Source organism: Scyliorhinus canicula, chromosome 4 (assembly GCF_902713615.1).
Source record: "Scyliorhinus canicula chromosome 4, sScyCan1.1, whole genome shotgun sequence".
Lineage (NCBI taxonomy): Eukaryota > Metazoa > Chordata > Chondrichthyes > Carcharhiniformes > Scyliorhinidae > Scyliorhinus > Scyliorhinus canicula.
Window position 1 is genome coordinate 66,314,353 of NC_052149.1, and position 18,328 is coordinate 66,332,680.

Here is an 18,328-nt window from a genome sequence, read left to right on the forward strand (position 1 = left end):
GGGGGGTTAAAATGTTTGTATTTTGAAAAATTCAATAAAAATTATTTAAAAAATATTAGCTGGGGTAAAATTCCGGTCTTAAGAAATATGCAGAACACAGAATTCTTAAAATGCTTTCAGGAAAACTTTATTAGCCAGTGTAGTAAGCCCAACAAGAGAAGGGGCAGTTTTTTTAAGAAATGAGGCTGGGCAGGTGGAAGAGTGTACTAGTGGGATAGCATTTTGGTGGTCATGGCCGTAATTCAGTTAGGTCTACATGGTTGTGGAAAAATGCAGATAGTGGGGTGTTGCTTTTTTGACCAAATTGGACTGGTAATAGTCACTTTCAGATAGATCAGCATCAGAAGAGTAGAATTGGACACAGATGCACTCTGATGTCCTGTATGGCTGAGCTCTTTAACCAAAAAAAGAAACTCGAATGGAGCCTTCGCACAGCCTGTCAACTTTCCCCACACTGCATATGCCTGAACTCTTGGGGCTGCCAGGCAAGTTCCCGTTTCTTAGCAAGGGCAGGTGGCATGCTTCCTTCATTTACTGAGGCATAGAACACAACACCGAGAGTGCTGCAGACTGTCTGGACTTGTTACAGTAGAGAGGATACAGAGGAAATTAATCAGGATGTTGCAGGAACGGAGAATCTCAGCTGTGAGGATAGATTGGATAGGTTGGGGCTATTTTCTTTTGGGGATTTAATTAGCTGGGTAAACTTGAGGTGCTGAGGTATTATTTCCGTTATCAGAGGTCAATAACCAAGGGGCACATATTTAAAGTAATTGGCATAAGGAATAGTGGGAAGTTGAGAAATGTTTTCATCCAGAGGGTGATAAAAATCTGGAACTCACTGCTGGAAAGGCAGAAATTCTCTTCCCATTTTTAAAAATGCTTGGACGTACACTTGAACGTCATCGGATCAAAAGCTGGAAAATGGAATTGGCTGTCCAACGTTTTTCTGACTGGCACAAGCACTATGCAGAATGAACTCCTTCTGTGTCATAAATTCCCTGTTTCATTCAGTGTTAATTTTGAATCAGTTCTGTTGATGTTTTGGCCTCATTTAAAATGAAATTCTTGAATCCCATATTGTGGATGCAAATATATTTTATTAAGAAAGATAATGAATGTTCTTTGTTGAATTTAATATATATTGAGATGGAGGATGTTCAAATTGGGAAATTGAATCCTTTCCCACTCTCGCAACAGTTGCTATTACTAAATCCCTCAAGGCCAAGTTAAAATTTACTTTAGACTGCCCCACCACACTGTTCAGCATCCTGCAAAACTCTGCAAGATGACTGTCCAAAAACTGCAGTCAAAATATAATCAGATACCATTATGGAGATTGGAAATGTAGGTCTCAGTTGTAGAAGAAATGTTTGTTTTGCATCTTTGACTTGTGCCACCACCCCTGTGCTCACCTAGCTAGAAAATCGTGGAATGAATCCAGTGTAATCTGAAAAACATAATCTAGCCTTGTGGTTCCTAAAGTGGAAATGCATACCCCTTATTTGTGTAATGGTGGATTTTCAGGGATGAGAATTTTTTTCTGACTTCTGCCTTTCCATCTCCATTGTACAAGGGTTTCCAAGTGCAAGTGTCTCTAGTGCTTAACTGAAGCACCATCACTCACCTTCCTGCTGCATCTCCAATCACAGGTTGCTCCTCTCCCACACTTGCTTAAACTAAGCATATTAGCCTATTAGCAGCAGGCCAAGGAGAGAAACAGCCTTTGATTGGAGAGCAAGTGAGTGGCACCACATCAGCCTGAGCGCTGGCACACTGTTGGCGTAAGAACAGCAGTTGCTGACTAAATCACTGTCCGAGTGGGTGAGGCGGCTGCTTGACTCAGGTCCGTACGTTGTTCGGTGGACGTGGCCTTCCGAGGTGAGGCCATCACACTGCGGAATATTTGCACAAAGGGACGAAGGAATGAATGGGGTTAAGGGGCTGAGAAGCGAGGCTGCTGAGTGAGTGGTAGGTAAGGGTTTAGAAGTTGGGAATCTGAGTACATAAATCAAAAAAGTTTGGGAATCACTGATCTAGCCAACTTGCTGCCATCGTAAGATCATTACTTTTGCCAAAGACTGGTGGTAACCCAGAAACAATTTTTTATCCCTGCCCCTTCTGGTTTCAACTATGTGTAAGCCTACTTTAAGCCCTTATGACTGCTTGTTTCAAGTCCAGCTTTTACATGTTGATATCAGCAGCTCTTTTGCCCGATATGCTAACTTGCCCTTTACTCTGTTTCCAGCCTTTGTCCTGGTAAACATATCATGTTTGACTATTAGAGCAAAACAAATTTACTACCATTAAATTATCCTCCTCACCCCTGCTTTCCCCCTCATTCTCTTGTGCTGCACCATGAACTCAAATTTTGCTTAGATTTTCACTAAAAGGTTTCAAGGCAATATATCAATAATTCAGAACATTTAAAGTAAAACACGTTCTGTGAAATAATGAAATTTTGCAGCAAAACTAAAGTATGTCACCTGAGAATTTGTAGAGCAACACTAGAGCATTTAAATAGTGAATTTGTGGTAGTATTTATCAGTGGTCGGTGCAAAACTTTGCTGGGTAAATCCTGACAGCAGCTTGTGGTGTCCACACATGCATTTAAACACATAAATCCAGAAGGTGCTGTAGAGGTAATCAAGGTGTGATGTTGCAGTCCTGTCAATTGCTGCCACACAAATCATAGGTTTGCTGTGAACTTAAACTCATTTGTATAAAAAGGATTGAAAGACTTGCATTTAAATTGTGCCTTGCATCACTGCAGAACCAAAATGTTTTACAGCTAATTAGGTACTTTTAAAGTATAGTTACTGTTATAATGTGGGAAGTAAAAGCCAATTTGCACCCAACAGCTCCCACAAACAACATTGTGATAATGACTAGATAATCTGTTTTTGTGATGTTGATGCAGTATGAATATTCACCAGGACACCAGGGATAACTCCCTTGCTCCTCTTCAAAACAGTGCTGAGAGTTCATAGATTATCATAGAATTTACAGTGCAGAAGGAGGCCATTCGGCCCATCGAGTCTGCACTGGCTCCTGGAAAGAGCACACCACCCAAGGTCAACACCTCCACCCTATCCCCATAACCCAGTAACCCCACCCAACATTATGGGCAATTTTGGACACTAAGGAGAATTTATCATGGCCAATCCACCTAACCTGCACATCTTTGGACTGTGGGAGGAAACCGGAGCACCCGGAGGAAACCCACGCACACACGGGGAGGATGTGCAGACTCCGCACAGACAGTGACCCAAGCCGGAATCGAACCTGGGACCCTGGAGCTGTGAAGCAATTGTGCTATCCACAATGCTACCGTGCTGCCCATGTTGTTTTGATGGGACACACTCTCCCTGAGTATTGTACTGGAGTGTCAGCTTTGATTTTGTTTTGTGCTTCGCCCCTGGTGTGGGACATGAACCCACACTCTTCTGGCTCAACTTGAGGATGAGTGTGACCAACTGAGCCATGGCTGGTACAATGTTACCCATTATAGTGCCATACCGGACAGAAGAGGCTTTTCAGCCCATCAAGTCTGCACCAACATACAACACTAGATCTGCACGAATCCTACTTTCCAGAACTTTGCCCCTGGCCTTGAATGCTATGACATTTCAGGTGCTCATTCACGTACCTTTTAAAGGTTGTGAGGTTTCCGCCTCTACTATCCTCTCAGGCAGTGCATTCCAGTCTTCCACCATCCTCTGGGTAAAAAATGTTTTCCTCAAATCCCCTCTAAACGTCTTGCTGCTTGCCTTAAAATTATGCCCCCTTGTTATTGACCCTTAAAATAAGGGGAACAGCTGATTCCTATCCACTCTGTCCACAACCCTCATAATCTTATACATCTCAATCAGGTTCCCCTCTGACAAAGAGTGATCTGTTCTCTCTCCACAGACGCTGTCAGACCTGCTGAGATTTTCCAGCCTTTTCTGCTCTAACCGAAAACCCGAGCTTACCCAGCCTCTCTTAATAGCTCAAATGCCCCATCCCAGTCAATAGCCTGGTGAATCTCCTCTGCACCTTCTCCAGTGCAATCACTACCTTCCTATAGTGAGGTGACTAGTGTTGCAGCTGTGGCCTAACCAAAGTTTTGTACAACTCAAACATAACCACTTTGCTCTTATAATCTATGCCACGACTGATAAAGGCAAGTGCCCCGTATGCCTTCTTAACTACCATATTAACCTGTCCTGCTGCCTTCAGGAATCTGTGGAAAAGCAGCCCCTCTGTTCCTCCGAGCTTCCTGGTGTCCTGCTATTCATTGAGTACTTCCTTGTCTTGTTACTCCTTCCAAAGTGCATCATCCACACTTTTCAGGGTTAAATTCTATCTGCCACTGACCTACCCATCCGACCAACCCGTCTATATCTTCCTCACTATTAACCACCGTGTCAATCTTCGTGTCGTCTTCAAACTTCTCATTCCCCCCGCCCACACAGACACACAAACACACACACACACACACATTGTCATCTACATTGTTTATATACATCATGAACAATAAGAGACCTAGCAGTATTCCTATATACATCACTGGACACCGGCCTTTAGTCACACAAAGAGCCTTCTACTGCCACCCTCTGTCTCCTACCACTAAGCCAGTTTTGGATCCAACTTGCCAAGTTACCGTGGATCCAATGTGCTTTTACCCTTATTATCAGTCTCCCGTGTGTGACCTTGTCAAAGGCTTTGTTGAAATCCAAATAAATTACATCAACTGCACTATCCTCATCTACACACCCAATCATTTCCTCATAAAATTCAGTCATATTTGTTAGGCATGACCTCCCTCTGACAAAGCCATGCTGATTATCCATGGTCAACCTTGCCTCTGCAAGTGGAGATTAATTTTCTTCTTCAGAATTTTCTCCAGTGATTTCCCTACTACTGATGTGAGACTCATTCATCTTTAATTCCCTAGTTTATCTTTACCACCTTTGTTGAAAAGTGGAACCACATTAGCTGTCCTCCACTCCTCTCGCACTTTCCCTGTGGCCAGAGAGGAATTTAAAAAATTTTGCTCAGAGCCCATGTAATTTCCTCCCTTGTCTTCCACAGCAACCTGGAATACAACTAATCCGAACCTGGGGTTTTGCCCACTTTTAAGCCCGCCAAAACCTCCAATACCTCCTCACTCCCTATCTCAAACACAGCGCCAGGGTCCCAGATTCGATTCCTGGCATGGGTCCCTGTCTGCTTGGAGTCTGCACGTTCTCCCAGTGTCTGTGTGGGTTTCCTCGGGTGCTCCAGTATCCTCCCACAAGTCCCAAAAGACATGCTGTTAGGTAATTAGGTCATTCTGAATTCCCCCTCTGTGTACCCGAACAGGGGCCGGAATGTGGTGACTAGGGGCTTTTCACGGTAACTTCATTCCAGGATTAATGTAAGCTGATGTGTTAGGCAGGTTAGTTCGACATTGACTGCAACTGGATGCAGTGAAGCTAGAAAAATCGCCTGACACAGGAGATGATCCAACACTGTTTTATTTAACTAGTGTACTGCTGTACATGTTCAGCTGTGGGTTGACACTCTACTAATCCAACTGATGACCTCTTACTGGCTTGACCAGACTTACTAGCGACCGCATGGTAATAGTGCTCGCTAGCTTGTCTCAGTAGCTGGGTCCTGAGAGAGAGAGAGAGAGTCTTAATGCCCTGTGGGCTTTATAGTGGTGGTGTCCTGTCTGGTGATTAGTTGTTCTGTGTTGTGTGTTCATTGGTCATCCTGTGAGTCAATCACTGTCTGTCTGCATCTCATTATATATATGAGTGAATATTATGACATCTCCCCTTTTTTTAATAAGTTTTTGGAACGTGGAGGTATATACATGCCTGACTATGTACAAGTGGTAAGGTAACGAACATATGTACATGGGAAGGTGTCTATCGTGCAGATACAGAGCAAACTGAACAAAATTTACAAGAGTTAAGTCTATAGATTCAGTCTTTGAGGCGGACGACGAATTCTTTTCGATCGGCGCAGAGGTGGAGCAGGAGATACCGGCACTTGGGCAGGCGGGATTGCGGCCATTGAGGTGGTGTCGTGGACAGGCGGGATCGGTGGCCTTGTGGCAGGAGACATACGGAGGAGGCATGATAACCGACGGAGCAATGGTGGTGGGCAGGGAACTCTGCAGCGCCCTCCTGTTGCGCCGGAGAATGGAGCCGTCAGCCATTTGAACAATGAAAGACCTTGGGGCGGCCTTCCTGACAAGAACAGCTGGGGCTGACCAACCTCCCTCAGGCAACTGGACGCGAACAACATCTGCTGGAGCCAGCGCAGGCAGATCCGTGGCATGAGCATCATATGTGATCTTCTGCTGGTTCCTGGATCGCTGCACTTTTTGCAGCACCATGAGGTGGTCAAGGTCTGGAATATGGAAAGCTGGAACAGTTGTCCTCGGGTTGCGGTTCATGAGCATCTGCGCCGGAGACAAACCAGTCAACAGAGGGATTGCCCTGTAAGCCAGCAGCGCCAAGTTGAAATTGGAGGCTGAGTCTGCAGCCTTGCACAACAACCGCTTGACAATATGGACCCCTTTCTCGGCCTTCCCGTTTGATTGCGGGTAATGGGGACTGGAGGTGATGTGACTGAAGTTGTAGGATCGTGCAAAATCGGATCACTCCTGGCTGTAGAAACATGGACCACGTATTTGGACCACTCGTTCACCAGTGGCTGGGGGGTTGCTGGCACACAACTGCACCTGTGCCTCTGTGGCAGATGAAGTCGCCCTGTTCACACGGTGTGGTGATGGATCGGGATAGGGCATCCGCGATGATCAGCTGCTTACCCGGTGTGTAGACGAGTTCGAAGTCATATCGGCGGAGACAAAGAAGAATTCACTGTAGCCGAGGTGGCATGTCATTTAAATCCTCCTTATGTGGATTATGTGGACCTGTGGTGTGTTTCCACAGTGAACTTCGGCAGGCCGTATACGTAGACATGAAACTTTACTATTCCTGTCAGGAGACCCAAGTACTCCTTTTCGATCTGGACATACCGTTGCTCAGTCGGCGTCATAGCCCTGGAGGCATATACCACTGGAGCCCAGGACGAGGAGTCATCTCGCTGGAGGAGCACCGCCCCAATGCCGTCCTGGCTTGCGTCAGTCGAGATCTTTGCGTCCCTGGTTGGGTCAAAGAACGCCAGTACTGGGGTTGTGCTGAGCTTCGCCTTCAGCTCGAGCCACTCCTTTTCATGTGCGGGCAGCCACTGGAACACTGTTGACTTCTTTACGAAATGCCGGAAGGCCGTGGTATGGGCTGCCAAATTCAGAATGAATTTCCCTAGAAAATGTACCATCCCGAGGAAGCGGAGGACTGCCTTCTTGATCGCCAGCACCTTGTCGGCGTCAGGTTGCACACCCTGCTGTGAAATGTGGCCACCCAGAAACTTGATAGCGAATTTACCAAATGAGCATTTGGCCCTGTTGAGCTGGAGGCCATTTTCATGAATACGCTGGTAGACCTGTTTGAGGCGGACAATGTGATCCTCGGGCGTTGTGGACCAGATGATCACGTCGTCCACATAGACTCTCACCCCCTCGATGCCCTCCATCATTTGCTCCATGATGCGATGAAATACTTCGGAAGCAGATATGATACCGAAAGGCATGCGGTTGTAGCAATAGCGGCCAAACGGAGTGTTAAACGTGCATAGCTTCCGACTGGACGCGTTCAGCTGTATTTGCCAGAAGCCACGGGAGGCGTCCAGCTTGGTGAAGAATTTGGATGAGCCATCTCACTGGTTAACTCTTCACGCTCCGGGATTGGGTAGTGCTCTCGCATGATGTTGCGGTTCAGGTCTTTGGGATCAATGCAAATGCGGAGTACACCAGAGAGTTTCTTTTTACGCAGACCATGGAGCTGGCCCAGTCTGTTGGTTCTGTGACCTTTGAGATGATGCCCTGGTCTTGAAGGTCTTGTGGCTGCTTTTTTAGACGATCCTTGAGAGGAGCTGGCACCCGGCGTGTTGCATGGATCACTGGGGTGGCGTTCGGCTTGAGCAATATTTTCTAGCGATATGGGAGCGTGTCCACCCCATCAAACACTTTGTGGTATTGTGTGAGAATGTCGTCTATCTCGGCCTGGAGATTCACATCGGGCGAGGCAGTCGCTGGTGTCGAGGACATGGTGTGGACTCACTGGACCAGATTCAGGAGCTTGCAGGCCCGAGTACCCTGTCAGGCCGGACGATCTCGAATCGTAATGTTGCCATAATTGCCTTGTGAGATACCCCTAGCTGACACGATCCACTGGCAGCTATAGCCTTGCTGGTGGAAGAATGCTTGGTTGGTCACGGATGCTGTCGAGATCTGACTGTGATTTGAGGTTCGCAGACGCACCGGTGTGCAGTTTAAATCGGATGCGAGCCTGGTTGACTGTGAGGATAGCACACCACACGTCGTCAGGATCCACACTGAGGTTCTGAAGGCGGGTTGCAGGTGCAGTGGAGACCAGCTCGCGTGTGGTTATGATGCCCACCCGATGTGGAGACTCGAGACAGTCAGCATCAGGGTCCGTTGGGCTGTCGAGATCCGAATCCTGCATGTCTTGTAACGAGCGGACATTCCAGCGTCATATCTGGGATCGCTGGCTGATAATCGGTGGAGCGGACCTGCAGAAGGCCGGGTAATGGCCAGGCTTCCCACACTGTAGACATCGGCGTCCTTTGGATGGACATTGCCGCTTAAAATGGGCGGAGCCACAATTCGGACACGTCATAACGCTGACGTCAACGCGTTCCGTGCACCATGCGCACTGCGGTCGGCAGATGTATGCATCTGCGCATTAGGATTTTCGGCCTCATCGTCCACCCGGTCGTGGCGCGCATGCGTAAGGACCTGAGGAAAAGCGTGCAAAACGGCCACTCTCCTCGATGCTCAGGCCTTGCATTTTTGCAATGGCCTGCACCCGTTCTGCCTCGTGGGAGGCCAGTTTTGCAGTTTCTGCCGCCTTGATGTGGGAGTAACGATTCTTGGCATGCTCATGGACAACGCACGTCTCGATAGCGATGGAGAGGGTCAGCTGTTTTATTTTGAGGGGCTGCTGCCGGAGTGGACCCCGAAAACGATCTGATCCCGGATCATGGAATCAGCCGTCGAGCCATAATTACATGACTGCGCCAGGATGCGGAGATGGGTCAGGAAGGACTGAAAAGGTTGATCCCTACCCTGAAGCCTCTGTTGGAAGATGTACCGTTCAAAGCTCTCATTCACCTCAATGTCGCAGTGGCTGTCGAATTTTAGCAGAACTGTCTTGAACTTCGTCTTGTCTTCGCCATCGGCAAACGTAAGCGAGTTGTAGATATGGATGGCATGATCCCCCGCAGTCGACAAGAATAGCGCGATCTTCCTGGCATCTGATGCTGCCTCGAGGTCGGAGGCCTCGATATACAGGAGGAACTTTTGCTTGAAGATTTTCCAATTGGCGGCGAGGTTTCTGGAGATGCGGAGGAAGCTGGATGTTTTCCATTTCGCTGGATGGCCGCTTGCTGGTCGTTGCAGATTCACTCGAGGTAGGTTCGGCAGGATTAATATCACTCTGGTACCATGATGTGTTGGGCAGATTGGTTCGACGTCGACTGCAACTGGAGGCAGGGAAGCTAGAAACAAACGTCTGACACAGGAGATGATTCAACACTGTTATATTTAATCTATTCTAATCCAACTGATGACCTCTTACTGGCTTGACCAGACTTACTAGCTACCGCATGGTAATAGTGCTCGCTAGCTTGTCTCAGTAGCTGGGTCCTGAGAGAGAGAGTCTTAATGCCCTGTGGGCTTTATAGTGGTGGTGTCCTGTCTGGTGATTGGTTGTTCTGTGTTGTGTGTTCATTGGTCATCCTGTGTGTCAATCACTGCCTGTCTGCATCTCATTATATACATGAGTGGATGTTATGACATAAGCCTACTTGTGACAATAAAGATTATTATTATTCCCCCTGCACTTTCTGTACTCCACAAAGGCCTTGGCTGATTGACTCCATTTGTACGTACTAAACACTCCTCTTTTCTTTCTTTCCTAGACTTCCATCATTCTTACGTTGCATCCTAAGGGAAGATGTAGGGCCTGCACTCTCCCCATTTCCTTTTTGAGTGCCCTCTGCTGCTGTGCTGTATAATTTCCCACAAGAAGCTGTTCCAAGTCTACTTTGGTCAGATCCTGCTTTATTCTAAGAAAGTCTGCCTTCTCTTCCCTCCCCCCCCCCCCCCCCCCCAAGCCATTTTTTTGCAGACCATCTTTTTCCTATTCCAAAACAAACTTAAATTGTACTCTGTGTGGTTGCTGTCACTAAAATGCTCCCTCCTTCCACTTTGAACACCTGTACAGGTTTGATCCCCAGGAATTGGATCCAGCATTGTGCCTTCCCTTCTACGCATTGACATAAAAAGCTATCCTGAATACGTTTCAAGAAATCCCCCCCCCCCCCCAAAAAAAAACCCATTACACTATGTCTATCCTAATTAATGTTGGGGAAGTTGAAATCTCCTAGTATAATTATCCTATTATTATTTTAACATGCCTCGGTGAATTGTCTACATATCTGCTCCTCTTTTGCCCGCTGATTGTTTGGGGACCTATAATACGCTCCCAGCAATGGGGCTGCCCCCTTTTTATTTCTAAACTCGACTCTCAAAGCCGCATTTGAAGATCCTTCTAAGATATAGCCCTACTCACTGCAGTAACTGACTACTCAATTAATAATGCATCACCACCTGTTTTACAGCCTCCTTCATCTCGCCTGAAGATTCTATGCCCTGGAATGTTGAGTTGCAGGTTCCGCCCCTCCCTCCACCACAGCTCTGTATTCATGGAGCAATATCACAATTTTACGTGTCAATCTATGCCTTTAACTCTTACCTATAATATTCCTAGCATTAAAATAGAGTAGCATTAAAGTAAAATATTTGTGCTAAAAAACCAGATTAAAAACTTAACCATTGGTCAGTCAAGAGTCAAAATTTAGAACTTTGTACTCCTAACTGCTGAACAACAACTGACCCAAAAAATAATTTCCAAGTGTGGAGTCTGTATTTAAAAAATGTTTAGTTTTTTTCTGCAAAGTTTCTCAATCCCACATGTATTTCCCGATCATTATTTTGCTCTCGGTACAACGATTTTAGTGTCATTTGTATTTCCTGTTTTGCCATCTATGAGAATTCTTCAGTTTGATTTATTGATTATTCCCCCACTGTCTGCCCTGCTCATAGACTGAACAGATCACCTGTAGAAGCAAAATTCCAATCGATATTGGGAAAGAGGAAGTCCCTTAACAGTTTTTAGATCACTTTTTCGATGAACAACAAGCTTCATTGCTGACTATAAAATCTGGGCCATTAAAAAACTTAGTCAGCAATCCCTGGAACATTTAAAGCTGTCATACATAAAACATTATAATTAAAAAATATTTGCTTCAAGCCTTCAAAAATATTCTAATGTCTAAGATTCTACTTCTTTAGAATCTGTCGACTTCAAAATTATGCCCTGTATACTTAAATCTAGTACCATAATGCACATCAGTAGGCCGTACTTCAAAGAAACAAAAAGGCAGAGCAATATTTCAAGGCTAGGGCTGAACAGAATGGCTTGAAGATAGCTTGGGCTTCAAAATGAAGTTTATTGTATGTCCAGGAAATTTGTAATTATCAGCATTGTTTATACTTGCACTATCTAACCTGCAATAACATTGGGGGGGTGGGGGGGGAACCAAAGCATCAAAACCTGCACCAAAATATCAGCAGACTTGGATCTTTACGTTAGTGTTGCACCTGCACTTTCAAAAGTACAGTGGTTAATAAAGTTGAACGGAAAATGACTAGCAATTTAAAAAATTCAAAACTGGGGAAATTTAAAAATCCGGGACTTGAGGTAATGCCATACAATTGAGAAGGCAATGAAATGTACCTAAAATACTCTCACCCAAGCCTTTGTTGCCACAAGACTTAACTAATCCAATGCGTTTCTGGCCAGCCTCAAGCATTTCTGCCTCCATAAACTTTGAGGTCATAAAAAACTATGCTGTCACTCGCATCAAGTTCCGCTCATCCATCATCTTTGTGCTTGCTAACCTATATTGGTTTCCGATTAAGCAATACTTTGGTTTTTAAATTCTCACCCTTGTTTTCAAATCCCTCCATGGTTTTGCCCCTCCCTATCTCTCGAACCGAATTGAATTGAATTTGATTTATTATCCCGTGTACTGAGCTACAGTGAAAAGTATTGTTCTGTGTACAGTCCATACATGAAAAAACATAGGACACGCACAAATACATACTGTAAATACATAATAACCGGCATCGGGTGAGCATACCGAGTATAGTACTACACAGTAGAGAAGATGTGTGAAGTGATCAATTTAATCCATAAGAGGATCATTCAGGAATCTGGTAACAGGATGAAGAAGCTGTTTTCGAACCTGTTTGTGCGTGTTCTCAAACTTTTGCATCTTCTGCTCAATGGAAGAAGTTGGAAGAGAGAATAACCTGGGTGGGAGGGGTCTTTGATTATGCTGCCCGCTTTCCCAAGGCAGCGGGAGGTGTGGACAGAGAAAACGTATGGCAGACTTGATGGACTGGGCTGTGCTCACAACTCTCTGCAGTTTCTTACGGTCTTGGGCCTATCAGTTGCCAAACCAGGTTGTGATGCAGCCAGATAGGATGCTTTGTATGGTGCATCTGTAAAAATTGTTAAAGAGTCAATGTGGACATGCTGAATTTCCGCAGTTTCCTGAGAAAGTATAGGCACTGATATGCTTTCTTGGTCTTCGAGTCAACGTGGGTGGACCAGGGCAGATTGCTGGTAATGTGCACACCTAGGAATTTGAAGCTGTCAACCATTTCCACCTCGGCATCCCCAATTTTAATCACTGAACCATTGTTTGCCATCCCTTGAGCTACCAAGGCCCTCAACTCTAGAATTCGCTCCTAACACTTTTTCCCTCTCGACTTGGTTTTCTTCCTTTAGTACCCTTCTGAAAACATTACCTATTGGTCATCTGTCCTAATATAACTTTGCAGCTTGATGTCGGATTTTGCTTTAGAACACCCCTGTGAAGTGTCTTTGACCTGTTTATTGTGGTAGAGGTCCTATATAAATGCAAGTTCTTTTTGCTATGTTAAACCCTGTCAGAATGGCTCCGAGTCTCTTAAACCAAGCTACTGAGAAGTCCACCTGAAGTTTTGTTCAGCAGGGATGCACACTCCTTGCCTGCAAAGATATTCCACTTGTCTTGATCCAGTGAATTTAGGTGCAGGTTAGCAAGCACAAATGCATAAAACCCTTGTGTTTGCACAGTGAATCTGCTTAAACCATACAGCATACCAGCACACAGCCCTGCTTCTGCAGTGGTCTTGGTCCATTCCAAACCAAATTGGGACAATTCAAATTAAACCTTTATACTCTTGGGCAGCTGCATAAAGGAAAACGACCATCCATCGTGTGTGTTGGTTCCTGTGGTGAAATACTTTTTTCTTTTTAAGTGCCTTAATTCTGCCTTGTCTGAAGAGTGTATCATTGTCAAATATATTTTGTGCTTTTATTATTGCAGCTCTACAGGATATGTTTCTTAAATCTAATGATGGCCAACTCTCTTATGAAGATCTTCATAATTTATTTGGGATCCAAACCCCTAAGCCTGAAGAAATGCAACCATTTGATTTGAATGAAGATGGAAGATTCTCTCAATCAGAACTCTCTGATGCATTTGATCCATAAGACAGGGGTTTGTGGGGGAGGGGTACTCAACATAGTAATTAATTGGACTGGTTGAGTTTTTAAATGGAAGTACTGACTTCTAATTGCTACAATTGCACCTTTTAAACAGTATTTCACTATTGTGCAAAATTTGCTTATATCCTTATAGAATAGATATTCTAAGGTGTTAACTTTGGGTTTTCCCAAAAAAAAACTTTTATGAATCAGTCTGTCATATCTCACGTGAGCAAGGAATTAATCATTCAGGATTTTTTGCTTTGCTTTAAATTTCTCACGCATTGAACTGACTTCTTAAACTTCACGAATAATCGAACTCATTGCAGGTTCATAAACTTGTACAATACAGGTTTCCATTCATTTTGAAGGAGACAAAAGTGAATTAAGTTTTGTGCTTTGAGCCTTCCATTGGTGCTGTCGGGAGGGGGAAAGAAAGAGCGGGATTTCCTCTTTGAACTTAAATATTATATATATGCAATGGATATGTTCAATGTCACCCCTCCACCTTCAGCACATCTAGAGGGTTTAGAAATTTCCATTATTTTCAATGGAGAATTCATAACCATTTTAGTCACTCTTGACAGAAATTTAATATGTACATCTCACTGATTTGAGGCAAATTTTTGGGAAGATTTATGACTACTCTTTTATCTTGGGATTGACTTTTCCTAAACTGTTGCAGGACATTGCCAGCTCTGAAAATTTACAAAATTCAGCAATTTGTATACTGTATGTACAGTACAGTAAATGTGACCACTTTTGTGCAGGTAAATGAGACATCTACTATAGTGCTTTTGTGCTATGTCCATGCTTGTGGCTCCCAATGTATGGATTGCAGGCAGCTGACAGCAACCTCAAAGTAAACTTGGATTTACTAATGCTGGCTACCAGGAAGGTCCTTTTTTAAAAAAAAAGCATGTTTGCTTTGAGGTTTCTGCCATCAAATTGAGAGTCATGCATTGGCGTGATGCACAACCAATATCATGGCATCTTCAAAATATATTTTTCTCCAACAAGCATTCATATTCTTTACATTGGTTTTTTTAATGGCTTCATGTAAGCCATTCCTTGTACTTAAGAACTGGACTGTCTTTCGGATCTGTCACTCAGTCACTTTAGTTCAGTCAGAAAAGGGGTTTGTTTTGCAGATTAACCTTGCTAACCTTGAGTTTTGTTGTTGAGTGCAAAACTAACCTGTAAATTTAGTAGTTTATAGCACTGTTGTTTCATTATTAAGATCAGTACTTAAAAATGCAACCTTATAAAACTGAAGCTTTCTTTGACTTGAATAATTGGACATTTTATTTTCCGAAAGTGGCATAAAATAATAAAATAAATATGGAACCAGATTGCCTGCAAGGTATTTCTGATGTGTGAAGCTTAATAAATGAACATTAAAATCATCATCCATGTCTCTAGCGTGTGCTTGGCAATAATTATTGGGCTAGGATTAAGTCTATCTGGTATTGACTTCAGATCCCATTAATAGCTTAATATTCTGAAGGACATGCTCAAATTCAGTGCATTCCACAAGTGCAGAATTTTATTAGGCAAGGAAGAAAGTCAAACAGTCAATACAAAATGTTGGATTTTAAGATGGTCTCCATTGGTTCTTTGCTGACACCAACTCTCTATTGAATCATAGTATTTTGTGAATAAATATTTTTGTTCTGCATAATTTTAACAAAATTTACATAAATTCCATAGATCTGTTCCAATAATAACCTCTTCAATTAAACTAGCAATAAGAGATCAGCCTTTCTGGTATTTTTGTATTTTATTGTGATAAGCTTCATTCAGTTTTGCAGAGATATTTGCAGAAAGGTTGATCTAATTTTGTGATGCAGGTGCGGGAGGGAAAATAATTCAGGTTGTTTGCACTGTTGGTTGTTGATTTTTTTAATACATATATATATTATATATATATATAATGCAATGCTGGTGATGATACCTAAAGCTGAACATTGGTTAAGTGTCCTAAAATAAAGGAACTACTTTGCTGCAGAGACATTTGGTACTGTCATATAAATGGTAGATCATAAATGTCTCAAGTAATTCTGATAAATAAGTAATTTTAAATTTCACTCTGTTGCATACAATGCACTAAAATGTATTTTAAGAAGTTATTCCTGTAATAAAATGGTTAGTTACATTGTATTTAAGTAACAACCATTGGTTTGATGACTTGTGTTTTGCATGTTTCATATCATGTAATGATCAAAATATTTATAATTTATCAAACAATAAAAAGACCATATTCCAACATTGGTGGAACTTTTTTTATATGTAGTAAATTCCCCAATAGGGATTTTCAGAATATTAATAGAAAAAATATAAGCGTGATTAATCAATGTGAATGGAATATTTATACAATCTGTGATAATAGCTTCTGGAAGTACGTAAGAACTAATGTCTTTGCAGTATCTCACTTCTCATAGGAAAATAATGACATTATCCCATTGAGCACTTCTGAACCAAATAATTTGCACGTCAACAGCAGAAGATTATGCAAACTCTATTCCTACTGTATTATCTATTCATACTGCATTATTTGTTTGTGAAAACACAATATTCACTAAAAACGAAGTGTGGTTGGTGAAAGATTAGTTAACTGGCTGCTGTAAGTGTTTTAAAGTAATTGAAATTGCTTATTTAGTAACAGATAAATTAAAAGTCTGGATACAGCGAATGCCAATGAAGCTGCAGCTCCAATGTAAATTAATTCTTGTAGTAGGAGTTATTCCCATTATGTAGAAATGATCTATGCCCAAGCAAATGCTCCCTAAAACATATCTCCCATGACACTATTGATTAACTTGAATAATGTGCAGTATTTATTGGAAGTTTTATTGATGTTTCTCTTAATTTGTATATACTGTACCTTGAGCTGCCTCGTCATTAACTAACTTTTGTGTTTTGCTCTACAATGTATCCACCAAAAAGGCAACAATGCCAAGAAAGGCCCTTTGTAATGTTGCACGTTTTACTATGGGCGTAAAACGCGTTTATTGGAGTGTATTAACACGCCTCCGAGTTCGACGTGTGCTTAACACTGCTAGGCTCTGTTCTATGTAATTATTTAGCTCTGGAGTCGCCAGCTGCCGTATAGGCAACGTCACAAGTATTCCAAGGTCAAGTTCAAAGTAATAAAGACGATACACCGATTAGTCAAGTTCAAACGATCAATATTTATTATACAGTTAATAATAAATACTCATGCACACACTAAGAGACTAAGCTACAACTAAACATAAGCAAACAGAATACTTATCTAACAGGAACAGGCAAGGTCAGAGAACGAGGCCTTCGTCCTGGTTTTGTCTGCAGCCTTCAGCAAGCGTTCTGGCACTTGGGAGTCTAGTGGGCTTGGATCGCGTAGCGAGCGTTGAACTTACGGTTTCGGCGGCTGGTGCTCAACGGCTGGAGTCAGGATACCAGGTGTCAGTCGGAGCCGGAGCACGGGTTTAACAGACCGGACAACACGAGGTCCCTATCTTTTATAGGGGTTCCGTTGTCCTTCCCTCTTCTCGGGCGGGCTCTACCTATTGGATCAATTTCTTATCGATACTGGATTAATTCCCCAATGCGAGGGGGTCTCCGTGATGGAGGGGGCGTTTCTTATGTCCTTTTGTTTGGAGGTTTCTGGTGCCTCGATGTCTGGGTCTTGATTGGAATGTGTCCATTCAGAACCAAATGTATCTATTGTGTGGGTGTTCAAGTCTGATGGCCTCATTAGCATGCAAAGCGTTTTGCCATTTGCACCTAGCTAAGGTCTTTTCACCTGAGCCCAAACTGGTTTCTGCTGCTGCAGAATGCAAACTGCTCTTTGCAGACTGCTGTTCTGGCTGAACTGTCTGTTTCCCAGCAGCCTTCCATTTTAGTTTGGCTCAGTGTCCATTTTGCGTGGCCAGCATGGCTACATTCCCTCCTTGTGATCCTCACAATCATACTATTGTGAAGGATCACCTATGTACTTTGCCTCCTTGTGTTCTGACCTCTTGCCAGTTCCTGTTCTACTCTGTTCTAAACTATGGGAAGAAGAGAAAAAAAATTTAACTAACATCTCTACTTGGCCCTATGTCAAAGGGACATGCATTACTACAACTGGGAACCTCTACCTATCACTATTAACCTTAACCTTAACTTAAACATTTAATCACTCTAAACCTTAACCATTCACACCACAACATCACACTTCCCAACTCGGCAGTCGAGTATGGAACAATATAATACATGGCTGAATTTTATTTACAGAGTGTTGTAATCAGTGAGGGGTTGAGGGGTTTGGTGGAATCCGAAGATGGGGGATTGCACTCTATAGATGGGTGAGGTGCTGGAACGAGAGGCTCTCCTCTTCCATTTCCTCAACCTGAGGGTCTGCACTAGGATGGTGAGGATCGCGATCACCAACAGTGATTCGATTATGTAGGACATGGAGTACCACGTCATGAATTTAGTACACCAGGTCTGAACCTCGCTGATCAGAGCTGAGCACTGGGGGTTTGTTGTACTAACATTTACGGTGGGGGTTGTGGGGGAAACGTGTCTTGTTTCCACACATATACATATGACATTGAACAGTAATAAGTGGGCTTCCA

At 43.4% G+C, this 18,328-nt stretch overlaps 1 protein-coding gene across 4 annotated transcripts in view; it reads left to right on the plus strand.

Annotated features, from left to right (window-relative positions):
• Positions 1–15,993, plus strand: part of efcab14 (EF-hand calcium binding domain 14) — a 113,258-nt gene extending 97,265 nt beyond the window's left edge. For all 4 annotated transcript variants that reach the window (XM_038794387.1, XM_038794389.1, XM_038794390.1 and 1 more), the window contains one exon: positions 13,567–15,993. In XM_038794387.1, coding sequence (XP_038650315.1) covers positions 13,567–13,733 — 167 coding nt within the window. In that variant the 3' untranslated portion in view covers positions 13,734–15,993. The remainder of the gene's footprint in view (positions 1–13,566) is intronic.
• Positions 15,994–18,328: the final 2,335 nt, after the last annotated feature.